The 18,213-nt window shown below is 45.6% G+C and overlaps 1 protein-coding gene and 1 non-coding gene across 2 annotated transcripts in view; both read right to left on the bottom strand.

The window, feature by feature from the left end:
• SF3B3 (splicing factor 3b subunit 3) overlaps positions 1-18,000 on the bottom strand; it is a 30,615-nt gene extending 12,615 nt beyond the window's left edge. Inside the window, exons 1-16 of the mRNA XM_076349449.1 lie at positions 17,911-18,000; positions 17,059-17,171; positions 16,297-16,623; positions 15,000-15,172; positions 14,561-14,702; positions 13,402-13,514; positions 12,494-12,631; positions 11,310-11,413; positions 9,910-10,075; positions 9,307-9,402; positions 8,706-8,778; positions 3,074-3,225; positions 2,504-2,659; positions 1,927-2,082; positions 1,108-1,251; positions 76-198 (exon numbers count right to left, since the gene is read on the bottom strand). Of these exons, the coding sequence (XP_076205564.1) occupies positions 76-198; positions 1,108-1,251; positions 1,927-2,082; positions 2,504-2,659; positions 3,074-3,225; positions 8,706-8,778; positions 9,307-9,402; positions 9,910-10,075; positions 11,310-11,413; positions 12,494-12,631; positions 13,402-13,514; positions 14,561-14,702; positions 15,000-15,172; positions 16,297-16,623; positions 17,059-17,128 (2,133 nt within the window). The 5' untranslated portion in view covers positions 17,129-17,171; positions 17,911-18,000. The remainder of the gene's footprint in view (positions 1-75; positions 199-1,107; positions 1,252-1,926; positions 2,083-2,503; positions 2,660-3,073; positions 3,226-8,705; positions 8,779-9,306; positions 9,403-9,909; positions 10,076-11,309; positions 11,414-12,493; positions 12,632-13,401; positions 13,515-14,560; positions 14,703-14,999; positions 15,173-16,296; positions 16,624-17,058; positions 17,172-17,910) is intronic.
• LOC143165818 (small nucleolar RNA SNORD111) lies at positions 13,133-13,212 on the bottom strand. The gene has a single exon (XR_012996317.1). It is a non-coding gene; the product is annotated as a small nucleolar RNA SNORD111 (small nucleolar RNA).
• Positions 18,001-18,213: the final 213 nt, after the last annotated feature.

Raw genomic sequence — 18,213 nt, 5'->3', positions numbered from 1 at the left:
CCCACCAATAAGGAAAACCGGGATGCTGTGCCTGGGGACTGGATCTGCACCCCTCTGAGAGCTCGCCTCACTTACCGCCTCTTGGCCTTGCATTCGGACTCGGAAGAGTTTCACAGGCCGTGAGCCAAGGTATCTAGTCCTGGTATCGGAAAGATCGCCAGTAACGGGATCCAGGACAGTTCGCAGCAGCACACCATTCTTGACATTAGCAAACCAAAAAGTTAGATCAAGTTTACAGATAAGAAATAACCAGCTACAGCCATTATTCAAAACAGAGAGGCAATTTCTGAAGAATTAGATGTTTGTTTTCCTAGCTTCCGGTACAACTCCCTTCTACAACCATGATGTATCTAAATTGGCTCTTAATATTAAAAAGCATAGCTCCTGCAGGGCAGAAAGGAATTACTATAAAACAAACAACAAAAAAAAAAGCGAAAAAACAGACCAAGAAGTTTGGTACATCACATAAGCCATGAAAAACCTGAAGGCTGATTCCAGATTGTAATCCCTCTTGGTACAAAGCATTGACCCAAAAACTCATGCTGTTTAAAAAGAGCTTGCATTCTGACATCAAACTCAAGGCATGTGGAAGAACCTGGAGTGTTCTGATTATTTTTACCACATGTTGAATTGTCAAAACAACATTTTTTGGTCAAAGATCACAGAGTCAGTACTGGATGCGACACAAAGCTGTGCAACAGCAGAGTTATTAGAGCAGAGCCTGTGGTTGTGGGCAGTTACTTCTTCGATACTCTGCCCTACAGTCACTTTCTAAAGAACTGCCCAACAACATTTCACCCAGAAGTTTTTTTTTAGAACGTGCGCTCTTTCTGGAAGGGGAAAAGCACAATTTGTCCTACATGAAGTCTGGGATGATATGCCATCTTCTGAGCAGTCTCGAGTCTAGGAATATAGAGACAAACTTGCACCTCTACTAAGTCACACAGTGAATTCCCCAGTCACAGTTGTTAAGCATGTTGTAACGAAGAGGGAACAGCCAGGCTTTGTGTCGTTGCACTGCATGACGACAAGGCTATTTTAGCAATCCATCTTTCAAGTGAAGGCTCGCCAAGAAATGCCTGTCAGAACCAGGCAGGCACCTCTCACCTGCAGTCCAATGTTCAGGTACAGAAAGCCAATGGAGCCCCTCTCCCCCAGCTCGTCCTGCTTCTCTGTGCCACCCATCTCCACAATGCACAGCGACTCGGGCTGCGCAGGAAGGGCCTGCATACTCAGCGGCTGTAAGCAATCCTGGGGAAGACAGAAAAGAGGTACCACACCAGTCAGCAAGGCTTGGCATGGCAAGAGGGGATTCAAGCTGCATCTAAGGAGCTTAAAGATGTCCTTTTAAATCTCCATAAAGAAGTATTCAGCACAGAAAAAAAGAAAAAAGTCACAACAGACACTGGCTCTGGGGATTTTGGCAAGCAGGAGTGGTAGCAACCCTGGGGTTTGGAAAAGATAAACTGGATCCTTCCAAACCGTTCTAGCACAGTTTGCAGTTATTTAGCATGGAGAGACCTGAGCAAAGTTTACGTTACTTCAGTCATCTTCTGAACACTCATCTGTTGCAGGAATGATAATGCTGGTTTGCTGCTGACCTGCTTGCAGAATGAGTCTGCTTTTAGTACAGGTATAAACAGTGAGACAGGGGGCAGGGAGGGAGAAGAAGAAAGTGCTTCCATATCTCATCAGCTGACCCTCCAGGCATGGGGTGAGACTAGATAAAACAAGGGAATCTGTTACAGGTTAGGATCAAGGGCCATGCTTCCTCCCAACCAGCAGAGAGAAGCCATGCAAGCTCTTCATTCCTGGTCATCCACCTGAATACGGAAAGACAGCTTGGACAGACAGAGCCCCACCTCTGGAGTACCCTTCTGAACACTTCAAGGCAATGGAAGAGGCAGAAACAGAACAGCTACTCACCGAAGGGTCAAGGGAAATAATTCTGACAGTGTTGTCCACCAGCCCAACGGCAAGGAACCGGGAGCGCTGCTCCCCAGGGGGAACATTGGCCAGGCTCATGCAAACTACGTCGGCCGACATCTCCTTTCTCTCCGTGTACTCATTCAGCTGTCCTGACTGAGAAAGAAAACCACAAGAGACTTATTAACTAGCCAGTGGGGCAAACCAGCACCAAAACATCTCTCCACACCTTCCCCCCGTCTCTCTCTTTTTTTTTTTTAAGATAGTGCTTTGGATTTTTTGTATTTTTTTAAAACCATTTCTTTACAGCCTTACTTCAGCTACAATTGGAAGAACCAGAATAGCAATAGGGTAAGTACACAATTTCCAGCCTCAGTTACGAACTTCAGAGACTTCAATTAGCCATTAAATCATCTCAGACAGACACAGCTCAGATATGCAGGGCTTTATCTATCCGTTCTAGAAGGACGCTTCACTACAGAATCCTTTTCTGCAGGTCTGATCAAGGATCAATCTCTGGCATGCCCCCTACTCTGCCTTGCTCTTCCAAACTCACTCACAACATTAACACACGTACCGGGTCCATCTCAAAGTAAACCAGTTCTCCTCCAGTCAGTGCTATCACTACTTGTCTCTGGTTCACTGCACATTTTACAATGGTTTTCTTCCCTGGTGTCTTCCATTCATTTACCCTCTTATCTGCTCGGATGTGCCGGATCCCATCTGGATAAACCTGAAGGAAAAAAGGTCTCATTAATTCTGTATTTACCATCCCTTCACAACTCCCATCTCACTGGTGATTCTGACACAGAAAAAGCCAAAGGCAAGCACCGCTCTTGGCAGCGGTCATCCACTAGCTGTGCAACAGGCTGAACCAGCACGAAGCCACTCGCCAGCTGGAAGCACCGCATCTTTGAACTACAGCAAGGAACTACTGAGCATGCACTGAAGGAGATCAGGACCATCTTCACAGCTGGTCCAGTTTCACTTAGTAGGATATAAAAAGGGGAAGGCTGAATAAGTGTCATTCTCTGCCAATCCACACCTTTAGACATGACATATGTTGCACTACTGTAGAAACCATGGCCATGGAGCAAGCAGAAAGTGGCAGACATAAGCAGACATGTCAGAAGCAGCTTTCCATTACCTGTACCAAAGCATCATCACCAAGAAGAGAGCAGGACAAGGTGGGTGTAGTACCCAGGAATCCAGAGTCAGTCACTTCTTCTACAGTCTCTCCGATAGACAGCACCAGTGTGGCATTTACGAAGGACACAATGATATAGGCATCAAATTCATCTGGTCAAGGGAGACAGGGAAAAAGGGGTGCTGATTAAATAAATGCAAGGCTTCCCAACAAAATTAGCAGTCTGACACATATCTAGCAGTTACTCTTCAGCAGAATTCCTGTGATAATTACATCTGCTGGCAGCATTGTGCAAGTTCGTTCTAGGACACACTGTCCAAAAGCCAGCCACTGCTAGACTCCAAACAATGCAAGACTGAGCTAGGGATCAAATGACGATCCAGACAGAGTCAATTCATGATACTCTGGATTCTGGCAAGCAAGACTCCTGCCTACTTTTTTCAAAGACAGCACAAGGTCTAGAAGCCTTTAAGACACTTGCCCCACCTCACACAAGGAGCTGAATCCAGATTTTAAGACCCAATGAAGTAAAATGAAATGCTCTACTCCAATAATCTGAACACATGGATCCCATCTGCAGAAACCGCACCACGGATGCTGCAAACAGGAGGTGGCAGGACCACATCTCTATCTAGTATCCACGTAATAAAAGGCTGCAGAGAACGATCAGGGTGCATTGCAGCAGAGGAGCTCAGCGTTAGCCTGCTCTACCCTCATATCCAGAAGCTCAACTAGCTTACATTCACACAGCCACCCGTACAGCCTCCTGGGATGAGAAACAATTACAGTTTTAAGACAGAACAAACATTGACCTTTACTTCTACTGGAATAAGTGACAGTATTGCAACTATTATCTCCAGTACTGGCTTCTCCCAAAGGGAACAGCTTGGGAGAGTCTAGTAGCTTGGACGTGGAGAGCTATGCTAATCAAAATAGTCTTAAGAGCTCATTTGGAAATAGGGAAACTTTGTGGGAGACAAGGGTAGTAGGATTGGGTAAAGGGAATGCCCCGATTTACTGCTGTCCATTTTCATTCTGCAGAAAGTGATAGGCATTAAAGAGGGGGAGAGGAGCGTCTCATTAAAACAGAATAACAAAAGCAACAGAAACAATGAAGTCTGCTGGGAAATGGAGCCAGGAGCCTCAGTGGAGAAGTAAGATTGCCTCAGAGAAGCAACTCCATTTCTGCTGCTGTTGTCATGCAAGTGCTATTTCTTAAAAAGGAAGAATTCCCCATTTGAACCCAACTCAACCCAAAGCTCAGACTTATGCACCACAGCACAAGACAATTAGCAGAAGCGAGGGTATGAGAGAGCTGTCACAGTTTCGGCCCTTGAGCAGAGTTTCTCTGTAATTTGCAAATGTGAGAGACATGGAGAAGTGGCTAATGACTCTCCAGGTAGAGAAAGAAAATAAAGAACTCTCACTGGGATGAATACAGGATGCCAGCAAATACCATGCAGCAGCTTAAAGAAGCTGAACTGGGTTAACTGAAACAAATGCTTCAGGAACTGATCCTTTTCTTATCCACCCTGTTTAGAGGGAGGCATTGCCAAACCTGCTGTGTCACGTTTATAACAGAAAGTTCTTACATACAGCTGAAAATATGCAAGTGAAAAAAAAAACATCATTCTTCTCTCCAACATCTGGTGTACAGACCACAGCTCTGATCAAACTGAAGAGCTTCGTATAATTAAAGCAATTCCAACAGCGGTCTGTGGCATAAACTCCATTACTACTCTATTATGTGGTCGCAGCCTATAACCTCCAACAAGCTCCCGAACCGCACAAACAGGAGCAGGTCCACTTGGGGAAACGAGAAAACAAGAACTGAACCTGCACACAGAAACTGATTAGTAACACCAACTATTTAAACACTTGGCTTAACAGGAGAATTTCTCTAACATTAACAGCAGATGGTTAAGAGCTCAGTAAGACATACACCGTTACACACTGGTTATTTTCTACACTAAATAGCAGCTTCTCCTACAAACTTGCATGAATTTTTAAACACCAGAAGTCTACAAGAATTCCTCGATCGCTTTAAATGGAGATTCTAGCAGTTCACAGGCTAAGCATTTAATTCATAAATATCCTGTAGACAGGATGTTCTAGAAATTCCATTTCAAAGACCATCGTTGCTTTCCAAACTTCTTGAGAGCTGCTGCTTTCCTCCCTGGGGGCTGTCATTCTCATGATAAACCACCATGTCCCAGCTGGAGGCTTAACCATGTGATTTGGAGCAGGACAAAAAACCCCCATTTGAAAGCAAAACAGATTCCCTTAGTCCTACTCTAAAGGAAAACTCATTCCTACCTCCTAATACTTTTTTAGCTCTTTCTTTTCACTGGCTTACGGTTATATTAAAGCGTGCCTTTAAGTCTGTGTCAATAATAGTGACAAGTGCATTTTTGCTTGAAGTCCAGTAGTGTTGCTTAATGCCTCTCTGCTGGAGCTTTTGAAATAAAGGGTTTGATTTACCAGAATGAAGTCAGTGAATAAGACGCATTCATCTAGATTCAAACAGTACAATTTTGGTTTAGAAAATATAGCAGCCTAGTTGAAGTTAAGAGGACTAAATCCCTGGGGCACACTGAGAAGTATTCTCAGTTATAAAAAGAAGAGATCTATAGATTTTAATATGAAAAGATATCTACTTAGCTCTGCACAATCCCAAGCATAGTATCAGGCTGCCCAGAGTTTTGAACAGATAGACATTATTTTGTATGCAGACACGAGACTTCAGAGATGCTTATTACCGTTCTAATTGCTCCAGTTAGCTCCTTTCAGCTAGTAACAGAGACATCATAATGACTCTGAAGAACCACAGCTGGACTCATTCTCCTGTGCCTTCATTACAAGTTTTCTGCAGCTTCATCCACACGTCATGAGCAGTTATGAAAACATCACATTTCAGTCCATGAACTCTACACTACTGTCCTTTTTGTTATTTGTCACAGATTCAATCTGAGTTAGTCCATGAGAATGCCATTCCTATACGCCAGTCCACGCCTGATAATAGTTTTTTTTCAAGCTCCGCAGCATGTGAATTTGCACCGATACAAACGTAGTCACCACTAGCTCAGAGGAGTTCAGTGAACAAAAAGATGAGCAGTGACTAAAATCAGGATTATTCTCACTTAAATGATACTGATGGGATGACAGCACATTTTCCTGGGCTTCTGTTTACTACTGCATGGAGACTCTGCAGCTGTGACTCACTGCACATTGCTCTTCATGCAAGAGTGCCAGGTAGGGAATGCAGACTGTTAGGTCTCAGCTCACGTCTATCTCCACAGCAAAGCACACAGCCATCTAGCTCCCCAGACCTCAATATTTAACTGCAAGAGAGGGTTTGGTCCAAATCCCATCCACTTCTGATGGGCAGACGCATCCCATAACCACAAGGCATTCCCATGCCAGCAATACCTACAAGTGCTTCAAGCACACTCAACCATTTTCTCTTGGAGGTCTGTACGAAGCAGCTGGGAGCCAATCCTCAGTCTAGAAGGGAGCTGAAAACAACCCTGAAACGCGCACCTCTGATTTTAGCAAGAACCGGCTGTTCTGCAGACACACAGTCCATTATTTTGTTCCCCAAGACTATAAGATGGAATGGGAGTTGCTTTCTACTCCTCAGCTTACTGAACTACAAAGGCAACAATCTCCAACTACACAACAGCTTCTAGAATTCATTTACTGAAAAGCTTAGCGTAAAAGTAGCCCCATGATTTTGGGATTCTCTGTGGTTAACCTGTGGGACAGTACAGTAGCCCCTAGCAGTAGGTACACACCTGTGGTGATCAGCACCTCCACCACCAGCCACCTGTGGAAGAAAAAAAGAGGCTTGGTATTGGTAGTGTGTATCACCACGTACCAGCCAAGGTTAGTATTTGCTTTGAAGGCTGCAAACCTGTATGTGTCTTACAGAGGCCTTGCAGCATGCACACACTGTGGCATCGAGGCAGAGCCAGGCAGCCCGACACTGCAAACTGAACACTCAGAAGAGAGCACTTGGGCAGTTTCGAGATTAGATACATGTTTGAAAAGGTTCTGCAGTCTTTCCGATTAGAACCCACTAAAACCGTTTCTGAATTCAGAGTTGTAACTTGGGGATGGGTCTCACATAACTTTTAACTGTATTCAAAAAGTAGCATGGTTCACAACAGCTACAGATTCCAGCCCTTCTGAAATCATCAAGAAGATCTTCATGCTGGAACCTGGAGAATTTAGAAGGAGGAAAAAAGAGACAGCGAGACTGGTCTGTTTCACGTAGGTTAGCGATGGTCCTCCATCTCCTGAAAAGTCAAAGTCATCCTCTGGAACCCCAAGAGAAAAGGTTTTAAAACTGTAAGGTGATGTCAGAGACCTCCATCTCTCAGAAGGAGCAAATGTTACCAACTCCTTGTCCAGAAGGCAGGAGCATGGGTTTGTCTCTAACAAACTGGAATGCCTCTTTTAAGAAAAGCACGTTTTTGATACGAACTGGGGAAATACTCTCCTTCCGACCCTTTTATTTCTGGGGAACACGAAGGCACTTTGTGCTCAAAGCTCCTTCCATGCTGCTTAGGCAGTACGTGAGTCTCAGAACACGAGCATGGGAATTGACGGCAGGCCTCAGATGGCAAGGCAAATCCCACAGCAATGTTTGAAATTCCCACAGGGTTACTGGCTCCCTGGAAGACACGCTACTCTATGATTGCTTAAAAACAAGATACCATGTCACCACAGCAGGCTAAGGTCTCCACTGCAACAATCTGGCATTTCTGTATCCAGTGCATAAACCTACAGTAGTCTTTGCGAGATTTATACAAAGCACTGCCTCAGAAATAATCACGGAGACTGTCAGTACCCAGAACAGATTCATTTCAGGCTTTTTAGGTGTTTCTGAGGAATTCTGTTCTCGCCCTCAAGAGAAAGGCAGGACAAGGGACTTTTCCTCTTGTACTTTAGTAAGGCAAACCCCATTATTTCGGATCAGGAAAAAAAACAACCACCAAGCCCACAATCCAGTACCTTCTGCCAATTTCAAATCCTGACCTTCCTGGAATCAGCAGCATCCTATACACTGCTGGGTTTTTGAACAGGAGTGTGTCCTAGCCCAAATAGACTTGTTTTCTTTGCAGATATGCATAGAGGGAAGTAATAAAATACAGACACTGTTGCTGATTTATCTTCTTTGTTCCATAATTTGTACCCCATTCTCTCACAAAGAGCTGATTACTGTAGTTGTCAACACGCATATGAAGAACAGCGAGTACGCTCCAACAAAAAGCATAATCATTGCCTGCTGATGTCGGAGCAAGAACTTATGGGAAGTGGGAAAGGATGAGAAGTTCAGCAGCTTCAGGCTGCAAACGTACAGCTGATGCAGCATATTGGGCGATGGATGCAGCTGCAGGCAGGTGCTTCTTTGTCAAAGGGAAGCGTGACAATTCTAGGGGACCAGAGGGTGGCTTCTAAGTACAAACAGGTGGCTGCTGATTCAAAACATAACTTTGGGGGATGGCACACCACCATCATGCAGCACCTCTCCTATCTCCTTGGACAGAAAAACAAAAGAAAACAAACAACAAACAAGACACACCAAAAACATTATCTCCTCCCTGCGCTTTAGGAAAATACTGCATACCTTCAACATGTCTCCTCACGGTCCATACAGCATTGGGGTTACCAGGCAGCTCTGAGACGGCCATTTCAGATACCTAAGAGTAAACAAGAACAAGGTTCTCTTGCAAACAGACATTCAGACTTACCACAGTAAGTCACCAAAACACCAGCAGTTTTTAAGCTTTTCCACAACTGGGCAGGAAAGCTAGTAATTCCCAATTCTGATGCTCTCTCCCCATGCCAGACGTGCTACGGGGTAGAATACATTCAGCAATGATATGGCAACATTAGAGCTCTGGATGATCAGCTTTAAAAGAAGGTCACCCGCCCCCAGCAGAGATCAGCAGCAGCAGCTGGCAGAGACACCGGGAATGTTCCAGCTCAATACACCCAAGTATTAGAGGAGACAAAATGCAGGTGGTTGGAGTCAACTGAACAAAAGCCTTTGAGACTGTAAGAGTAAACAGTACCACCCTTCTATTTCCAAGAAGCAAGCCTAGAGAAAGTTGTTCTCCAGACTATGGCAAAAGGAGAATCCCTTCATTTCAGCAGCCGTATTTCAAGGATTTTCTCCCACTGTCCTCGCCTCTCAAGCTGTTCTCCTAAAGTGCTGGAAGTCTTACCTCAAGTCCATGCCTTAGAACCCTCAGAGATGACCGGGGCCCCCGACCACAAGCCACATACAACTGGGGTGTGTCTTCATTGGCCAGATCAGCTATCTGCATGGAGAAATAGTGTCAAACAATACCCACAAGAAGAGAAAAAACTCAGCTATATATGCCACACTACTGCTTTAAGAATGTTTTTTTTCAGACACTGAAAACAGTAAAGATGCCATAGGGTGTACCATCTGCTGCCCTGAAATAATGTCGAGTTTTAACCAAACTCACTGCAGAGCAGAGAACCGGGTCTGATGGTCAACAGAGAAGCAGCACAGGACTGCTGGCTGACACCCTGTGTCCAGATATATATTTACCACCACAGGAATCAAAGGCTGCCAGGCTTAGGCAGCTGCCTGAGAATTTAGCAGACTTGCTTTTCTATCTAGCATTTAGTATAGAGCGGTATTTCTGAAAACCTAGGATAATGTAGCTTTGGTGACTCCGCTTACACAGAAATATTCCGCAGAAAAGCAAGGAAAAAAATCATGCGTCTATGATCAATTCCTCTGCAAACGAGAAAGACTCACTTATGTGGTGAACGGGAGCTTGCTGATGGCAACGTACCTGACAACACAGAATAGGAGACAAACTGTCCAACTCATCCACCAGCACCAGGTTTTTGAGAGGTCGTGGCTGAAAAAAGAACGTATCTCCTTCCTCAAGAGGCATGGCAGAAGAGAACTCTGGCTCCTCATCATCATCACCCAGGTGAGCTATCTGGTACAGGTAACTTGAGACAGAAAGCAAGAGCAACAGCATGTTCAGTGCAAAGCTCATGTAGCCTTCTCTAAGAAAGCCTTAGTCAAATATTCAGTAGGCAGCAGGGAGGAGAGAAATCCTTCCCTACATTATACAGCTATTAAAATTGAGCCTCAGGGATTGTCTTCTTGGTGACGAGATGTTTAAAGGAAATCAGAGGCCTGCAAAAAACCCAAACAAAAAACCCACAAAAAATCCCCCACCACAACCTCCTCCCCGCAGTCTTCTCATTTGTAGCTGTCACTGGCAAGGTATCCCAGTTTCAGTGTTTTCTCTGTTTACCCTTGAGCCTTTCAGATATTCTTGTGTTAGAGCCAAAGCACCAATTGACAGCTGAGGCCAACAGCAAGGTCAATGGCTAAGACTACAACTCCACAGTTATCTATTTTATTAGAATACTCTCACCTCATTATTTTTAACCGCATTCCCTATTCCATTTTATGAGCCTAAATATCACAACAATCAAGTTAAACTTCAGGGGAAAAAAAATAAAACCAGAAAGATAGACTGATTTACTTCATGGTTTTAACAGAGCTCAAACGAATATGGCTTCCTCGAGAGCTTGGTTTATACAACCCAATTCAGATTCACTCCAGTAAACTGGCTGGAGCTCCCTCAGGTGGCTGACTGCAGGTGTAGGCAGAAAAGAGTATAAATCTCCATTCCTGTGAATCCCCCACTTAGACACTGTTAAGCCATCTTCAAAAGGTGTGCAAAGTCTTCTTTGAGTCTTTAGAATATTCTAGAACCCCAAACATGAACTGAGAAAGCCCTCAAGTATACATCTATTAAGGAAAGGACCACAGTTACTGATAACAAACCCTATCTACTCCTGAGTGGGCCATAACACACAAAAGTTCAATGAAAACTATCAAACTAATTAAAAGATAATTCATCTGGATAGATGATGGACCCTATGTGAACTGCAAGGGCTCAATTCTTCCAAAACATACTGCAACAGCATGTAATCTTTTGTTCTCTGCACTGTAATATCTAATCTGGGTTCAAACAACAAAAAAATTCCCCCATTCAGTCATAGTCTAAACCAATTGTTCTGCTCAAGCCATGTGAACAAAGCATTAATTTACCCATTAAAACAGAGGTGTTGTCTTTTTATGTTCAGTAAGTTCAAGGGTCAATTTGCAGTCCTGAACAGAAACAGTCTGTTTCAGGGGAAAAATGCTGACGTAAAATTGTTTACTCACTGGTTTCCAAATTCAGATGCCACAAAGAGAAACCCTGTCTTCAGCACACACATGGCAGCAGCGACAGGAACAGTGTCAAAGTACTTCAGTCGAATCTCTGTTACCTGAAAACAGAGGAAGATGTGACTGTGCTAGAAAAGTACTAGAGCTGTACATGTGTGATATAATAATAATAATAATAATAATAATAATAATAATAATAATAATAATAAAGCTGCCTCGCCATCCCCTCCAAAGAAAGGAAGCAAGAGAGTGGGCCAGGCATAACCACATCAGTAGTTTGGGGCAGCAGGTTACAAATCACAAAACCCAGCAGATTATTTTGAACACACAAGTCAGACTGCCTGTTTTATTCTAAGACTTTCTGGCTTTGGTAATGCTGAGTCAGTTTGGGAAAAAAAAAAAAAAAAACAGCTGCGAAAATAGCAAGCTGTCTAAAAGAAAGAAGAAATTTGCTTCACTGAACACCAGCCATTTCCCAACATATGAAAAATTAACTGTCCTGAGCAAACTTCCTCATTTGATATGTTCGCAATAGCTCCTGGTGAAACATCCAAGAACAATCTTAAGACACATAATGACGCTACACAATCATCCCTTGTACCAAATCTGACGTGTAGATAAAAGAGGAACTAACATTCAACATTTACTCAAAAAACCCAACTGATTCACTGCAGCAGAGATCTTTTCATTGCAAAATACTAGGACAAGCAGCAGCAAGCCACTTCAAGCTTGTTATTTCAACTCATGGATCAGCTGTACCAAGCTATCCACCTCCATTTGCAGAAGATTGATTGTAGCATGTAAATATTCAATTAAGTGATGAAATAGAGAGCACCTACTGTGATCAAGAGAAACTAAGTTCCCCAGAATTAGTTTCTGGAATACCCTCTAGCAGGTTCATGGACCACACTTTACATCTTTTGAAGAAAGGACCACCTGCAGAACATCTAAAATATGCCCAAGCGACTCTGCAGCATAATCCTCACAGGATTTTGCAAACCTTGCGCTGTGTCTCTATATGAGTAAACACCAGTTACAACTGCGGGTGTAACTGTATTACAAATCACGTAAAACACACACCATTACACAGCTAAAACCACAATATTAAATATTTATCACTTTAGAGAATCATAAGGACTCTTCTCAATGAATGCTTTTGTTGTTCTTCACGTGACACTTACCATGTCTTCATCAGTCTCCAGAGTAATTTTGAAGATGTCTCCCTGCTCTGTCTGGGCCAGGAAGAAGAACATGGACTTGGTCTTGTGTGTAGCAGAGCAGACAAAAATCATACCTCTCTCTGGGTCATCCAAGTCATTCTGTCGAGAAAGAAAGCGGAGGTCATTGGTGGAACTACCCGGGAAGTGCAGACGTGATTTCACTGACTGAAGTATCTCCATTTCACAGGTGCCTTAAGAGCTGACAGTAGACGAGGAGACTTAACACAAAGCACATCCCCTCCGTTACATCCGTAGTTAACCCTTGGTACACCTCTGCCCCAGCAGGAAATACATTTCTAAGACACTGTGCCTAAGCATTCCCCCTCCTATCTTTTTTGCCCTCCTCCTTGGAAAATCCTCTCACGTATCAAAGCCAAACATGGAGGCAAGGGCTTGCAGTCCACATAGAGCTGGTTTTGAGCGCCTGACCCTTGGCAGGTGTTCACAGCGCTGTCAAAGCACACAACAATTTGCAATACCGGAGGAGGAAGCAGCCTTAGATGTAACAGAGCAGCTGTCAAATTCACCTGCATACACTATGGCAACCATGACTCACCATCTCAAGTACTCCTATCTTACACCGACAGCGCTGCCACTCTGGTGCCTGATCAGAGTCTTTGGAGTATCTCCAGCATAAATCTCAGAGAAGAGACATGAACCGAGCTCATCACTTCAGGCTATGCCCACCCACGTCTTCCCTCACAGGTAACATGCAGCCAGGTAGATGATAGGCCAACACGCTTTTAACTCCTTTTTCCCTACTTTAAAACCTCCCTGATGCCTTTAACCTTGAAAGGCAAATACCAAGCATTCATTTAGGACTGACAAAGATAATCTTAAAAAAAGGGTAGGAATCCCAAAATTCTCACCCGTCTCCTGGGAATTGGGCATCTGATATCAGGCTGATCACCAAAGTTTTTATAAGTAATATAGTTTTCAGAACAGATCAGCACCCCGCTAGGTCCATCAGAACCACCAGGAACTGGAACACAAAAAAGAAACGTTATTATGAGAAAAGCCCTTACCACAGACCTGCCTGCCTGCCTGCAGAACACTGATTTTGGTTTTCTTTAAAGCAACAGTTTCCATTGCTCCATATCACCCTGCTTATGTAAATCTACTCTTATTGAAGGGGAAGACAAAACACTGAGTAGAGCTTCCTGGGTCGGTGTAAGAACAGGGCAGATGGAACTGGGCGACCAGGAAGGAGAAAAAGGAAGGATGTGACAAATTGCTTATGTTTCATCCTTCATGGCTTATTCTCGTCTAAAAAGCCACGACATGCCCCAAATACCACATTAGCAGCTTGTCCGATAAACACAACCCTTGGGCTACTGGCATGTTTGCTTGCTGTCAAAAAGATCTGCCAGATGGTTTTCTGCCATATCTTTCATTTTTAGAGCATGTTTTTTAAAATGCTTCTATTGAAATCCCAGCGTAACAGAAGATATCATCAAAACAGTAGCAGCGATCAAATCCAGCCCAATATTTGGTGTCTGTCAGCTGCCTACGGAAGGTGCAACAACAGGGCAAGCATATAAGGATGCTCTCCTAGCTTAGCTTCCTTTGTGCTTGGAGAGGAAGCTGCAGCGGTTTCCCAGGTCAAAGGTGTTAGGTCAGCTTTGCATCCAATCCCTATAAAAGGGCTTTTAGTCCATGGATTCATCTACTGCCTTTTGAATGCATACTAGCTCCTGGAATCCTGTGCAAGAGAGCACAACAGCACCTATGCACTACCTAAAAATACACGCTTTTGTATCTGCTACCAGCTAATTTCAGTTAATATCTCTTAGCTTCGGAATCCAGAGAATAACCAGAATACATCTAAAAGAAGAGAGAGATGAGGAACACTTTAAAACCGCAGCTCTATCTAGGAATCCTTGCGTATTTCCACGTGTGAACCACCACCCAGACCAATGGCTCAGCCCACCATCGAAACAACTCCTAAGACATAAAGCGTATTGATTCTGTTTCCCTGGGGAATGGGAACCAAGTAGGAAAATGACTTGGCGGCCAGGTGGGCAGCACCTGTTATAAGGAAGTTGCCGTGCTCTTCCAAGGGCTCGCTGTATTTCCTAACAACGTGGTTCAAACCCAAGTCCAGTTCATAAAAGGTCAACGTCTGCTGTGTGTTGGCTGCTGCTTCTCCTGTTGGATCGTTGTCTGCTTCCTAGAACAGAACACATGAAAGTGTCTTTCAAGAAAGGTACTGAAGGAGAAGCAATGTTGATGCATCAGGAAACAGGGTTGAGTAACATTAGAATGAAAGTCCAAAAGGCGGCTTGCTGGGAGATGCACATAAAAAGGTTCAGAGGAAGAAAATACGCACTTTTGCAGCTGAACAGCAAGAATTTAAGAACCACCAAGGCAGAAGCAGCCAACGCTCCCCGCCTCCACAGACAGATTAAGAACAGAAGAGGCACGACAAAGCTCAAAAGACAGCCAAGGGAGATCAAGTTCTTCTCACCTCATAATCCATTTCCAGACAAGCAAACATCGGGTTTTCGAATCCCACATCGACTCCCACCACGTGGTAGACCAAGGTATTGGCCTTGTGGGCTTCCAGCGGGGAGGAAATGGTGAGACGAGCAGCAGCATCTCTGTTCAAGATATACACCAGCTTCTGCTTTTCAATCGCACCTGCAAGAAAAGGACAACAGCACCTGAAGCACATCACCTAGAGATCAAACCTGGTCACACCTGCAGCACAATACCAATGTAAGACTTTGCAAGAGAATGTCAGTGTTGCTTCTGCTGAAGTTCACCATTGGTATTTATCTCTGTGCCACCAATTAACTTCGAACGTCTCATTTTTCATGCTTCAGGCCACAAGCACAAATGACAACTCCAGCTCTTTAAAGTCAAAGACTGACCCGTCAGGCTACGTCCATCTACCCAATAGTCAATCTACAATGGCTACAGGCAGATCTACTCACTCATTCCACCACGCAGGAGATGACAGACTGCAGGGAAGCAAAACCAAATTGAAAAAAACAGCCAGATGTTCGGCCACTTAAAGCAATTTGGTGAAGAGACCTTTCCTCAGAAATATTTTAACTAAAAAAAACGTATTCTTGCCTGATACACAGCATCCACAACATAACAAACACTTATCACCCTTAACTATCAATGTGAATGGCACGACTGTGACGGTGCTACCTTCTCACCCGTGAAAACAAGACTTGTGAGAAAGGAGATGATGTTATTTACTGTTGTTCCCGATATAAAGGGGCACTGTTAAACTACCTATCATTGCAAGTCCTTGCTCTCGGCGTGCAGGAAAGCAGCATCGCACAAAGCCGGCTACGGCCAACTGAGGAAGTTCATGTACCAAGTAACTAAGACACCTCATGGTAAATCTTATAAAAAAAAGTTACCCAAGTGTCCTTCTACCTGTGAAGCCTGATGAGAAACGCATCTAGCTGTCTCCACGATGCGTCTCAGAGGAGAGACACGAGTTCCTAACATCACTGCAGGCTATGGGAGCTGACTGACTACGCTGTAGCGCCAACGCCTCCAATCCCCAACTTCTCTCCCAGACATCCCACTTCAGGGCTCCGCACACCGCTAGGCAAGCTGGCCTCTTTCCAAATTGTTTTGGCCCTGCGTTAGAATTTGTGCAATTCTCACATCTCATAGCCTAACAAACCGCCCGAGAAGAAACGCTTCCAATTATACCTGGCAGAAACTCGCTCCAAAACAAACATCCCTGAGACAGGAGGAAAAAAAAAATAAGGAGAAAACAAGCCGACGGGCCAACTTACTGATCATGACGGCGCGGCCCTTTGGGTCTACAGCCAAGTACTGGCCTGGAACGATTCTGCGACATCCGCTCTTGCCGAAGGTTTCCTGATGAATCTTCTCAAACACGTTCTTTGAGGGCTGGTACTCCAGAATAACAATGCGTCCCGAATCGCTGCCCACGACGATATAGTCTTTGGTCCCACCTGTCAGCCTAAAAGCCATGAGGGAGCGAATGACTCCGAACACTTCCACGGTCAGCAGGGTGTGAACCTTCCCTGTGTTGGGATCCGGGCGGAGTAATTCCAGAATCTTGCCCCGGGAAACAACAATTTCTTGTTGTTTGGTTCCTAAAGAACCCAAAACATGAAGAAGAGTTAGCAACAACACAGCAGAACATGCAATTTCAAGAAGCACCGTAAGAAAGAAGATAAAACTTCACGACTACTGAATGCCAAAGAGTTTTATGACTGCTATGGAAGAATTCAAAGCAGCTTATTCACCACGTTGGGCGTCGCTATTATTTGAGCATCTTTTAACAGACCAGAAAGGGGACAAAATACTAAATTAAATCTATAGATAATCAAGCCAAACTTCTCTCGATCCTTCCACAAATTACAACAGCTCAAGTAACACGCTCAAGAGCAAATGATAATATACCAGTGAAAAAAATGCTGTAACAAACAAATGCCAAAGTGTTTTAACAAATGCTAAAACAGACACCTTTTTCCCTCTACCACCCAAAAGAGCTCAAGCCAAGATGCGTGAAGGGAGGAGAAAGTTACCTGAGAAATTGCCATGGATAGCATAGCTAATGCCGGTGGCACGCTGCAAGGTCAGGTTGTAGAGAAACATGTTGGCAAGGGGTTGGCTTCACCTTCTGGCAGCTCCACTCAGCCTGCAACACGCAGAACAAAAACACGTACTTTGTAAAAACAAAGTCTTCCATAGGCACAGGGAGAGAACCACCGCCCTCTCGCCTGTCTGCGTGTATCGCTTTACATCAGGCGGCTCACTGCCGCCCAGCTAAAGTTACTTGGTATTTAGTAATTCTACGAGGCAAAAGGCTCTCCCAAAGGTAACCAGGCTGCCGGGCGGCGGCTGAGCTCCGTGCTGCGATCAGGACTTCCAGCTCGTTACTTCTCCCACGGTTTTATTTGTTCAGAAACCAAACAAAGTTAGCAAATCCCTCTGAAGGTGCCCTGCAGCCGTTACACCTCGCCGATCTCGCCGTTTCGTTTAACGCGAGCCAAGCCACCCACAACAGCTTGGGGCGAGCACCCGAGCAGATTCCTTTCCCCGGGGCTAACGCGGGAGGGAACCCCAGCCGCATGCCGGCCGCCGCAGGCCGCGGGCCAGGGGAACCGGCCGTCGGCCGCCCCGAGTCTTGCCGAAGCCCGTAGCCCAGCACCGCCCCGCATCCCGGGCGGGCTCCCCACGCCCCGCGGGGAGCAGGGCCGCAGGCTCCGGGAACCGGCCACGGATCAACGCCCGGCCCGCCCCCCCGGCCCGGCCCCGAGGGGCCCGCGGCGCTCGGGCCTGCGACCGCTCCCTCCGCCAAAATGGCGGCCCACACTGCGCCTCCCCAGCCGAGGGGCCTCCAGCGGGCGGGCGCGGCGCGGCCGGGCCGCCCTTACCCTGCAGATGGAGGCGGATGGCGGCGGATGCTGCTCCTGCCTAGGCGGGCGCGCCGCCGTCCCGCTCCGCCATGAGCCCCGCGCCTGCGCCCTGCCCTCCCGCGCCTCCTCGCAGGGGCTTTCTGCGAGGCCCGGCGCGCGCGCGCGCGCCGTGTGGCGGGGGAGGCTGCCCGGAGCGGCGCCTGAATGATCGCGGGGCGATGGCAGCCGCTCCCCGTACCAAGAGCCTTCGGAAAAAAAAAAAGACCAGCCGCCTCCTAGCGTAGAGCGCCGGGGGAGCGTGAGCCTCCCGCGCTGCCAGGC

Source organism: Aptenodytes patagonicus, chromosome 11, assembly GCF_965638725.1.
Source record: "Aptenodytes patagonicus chromosome 11, bAptPat1.pri.cur, whole genome shotgun sequence".
In the NCBI taxonomy this organism is placed as follows: domain Eukaryota; kingdom Metazoa; phylum Chordata; class Aves; order Sphenisciformes; family Spheniscidae; genus Aptenodytes; species Aptenodytes patagonicus.
This window is presented reverse-complemented; position numbering and strand designations above follow the sequence as displayed.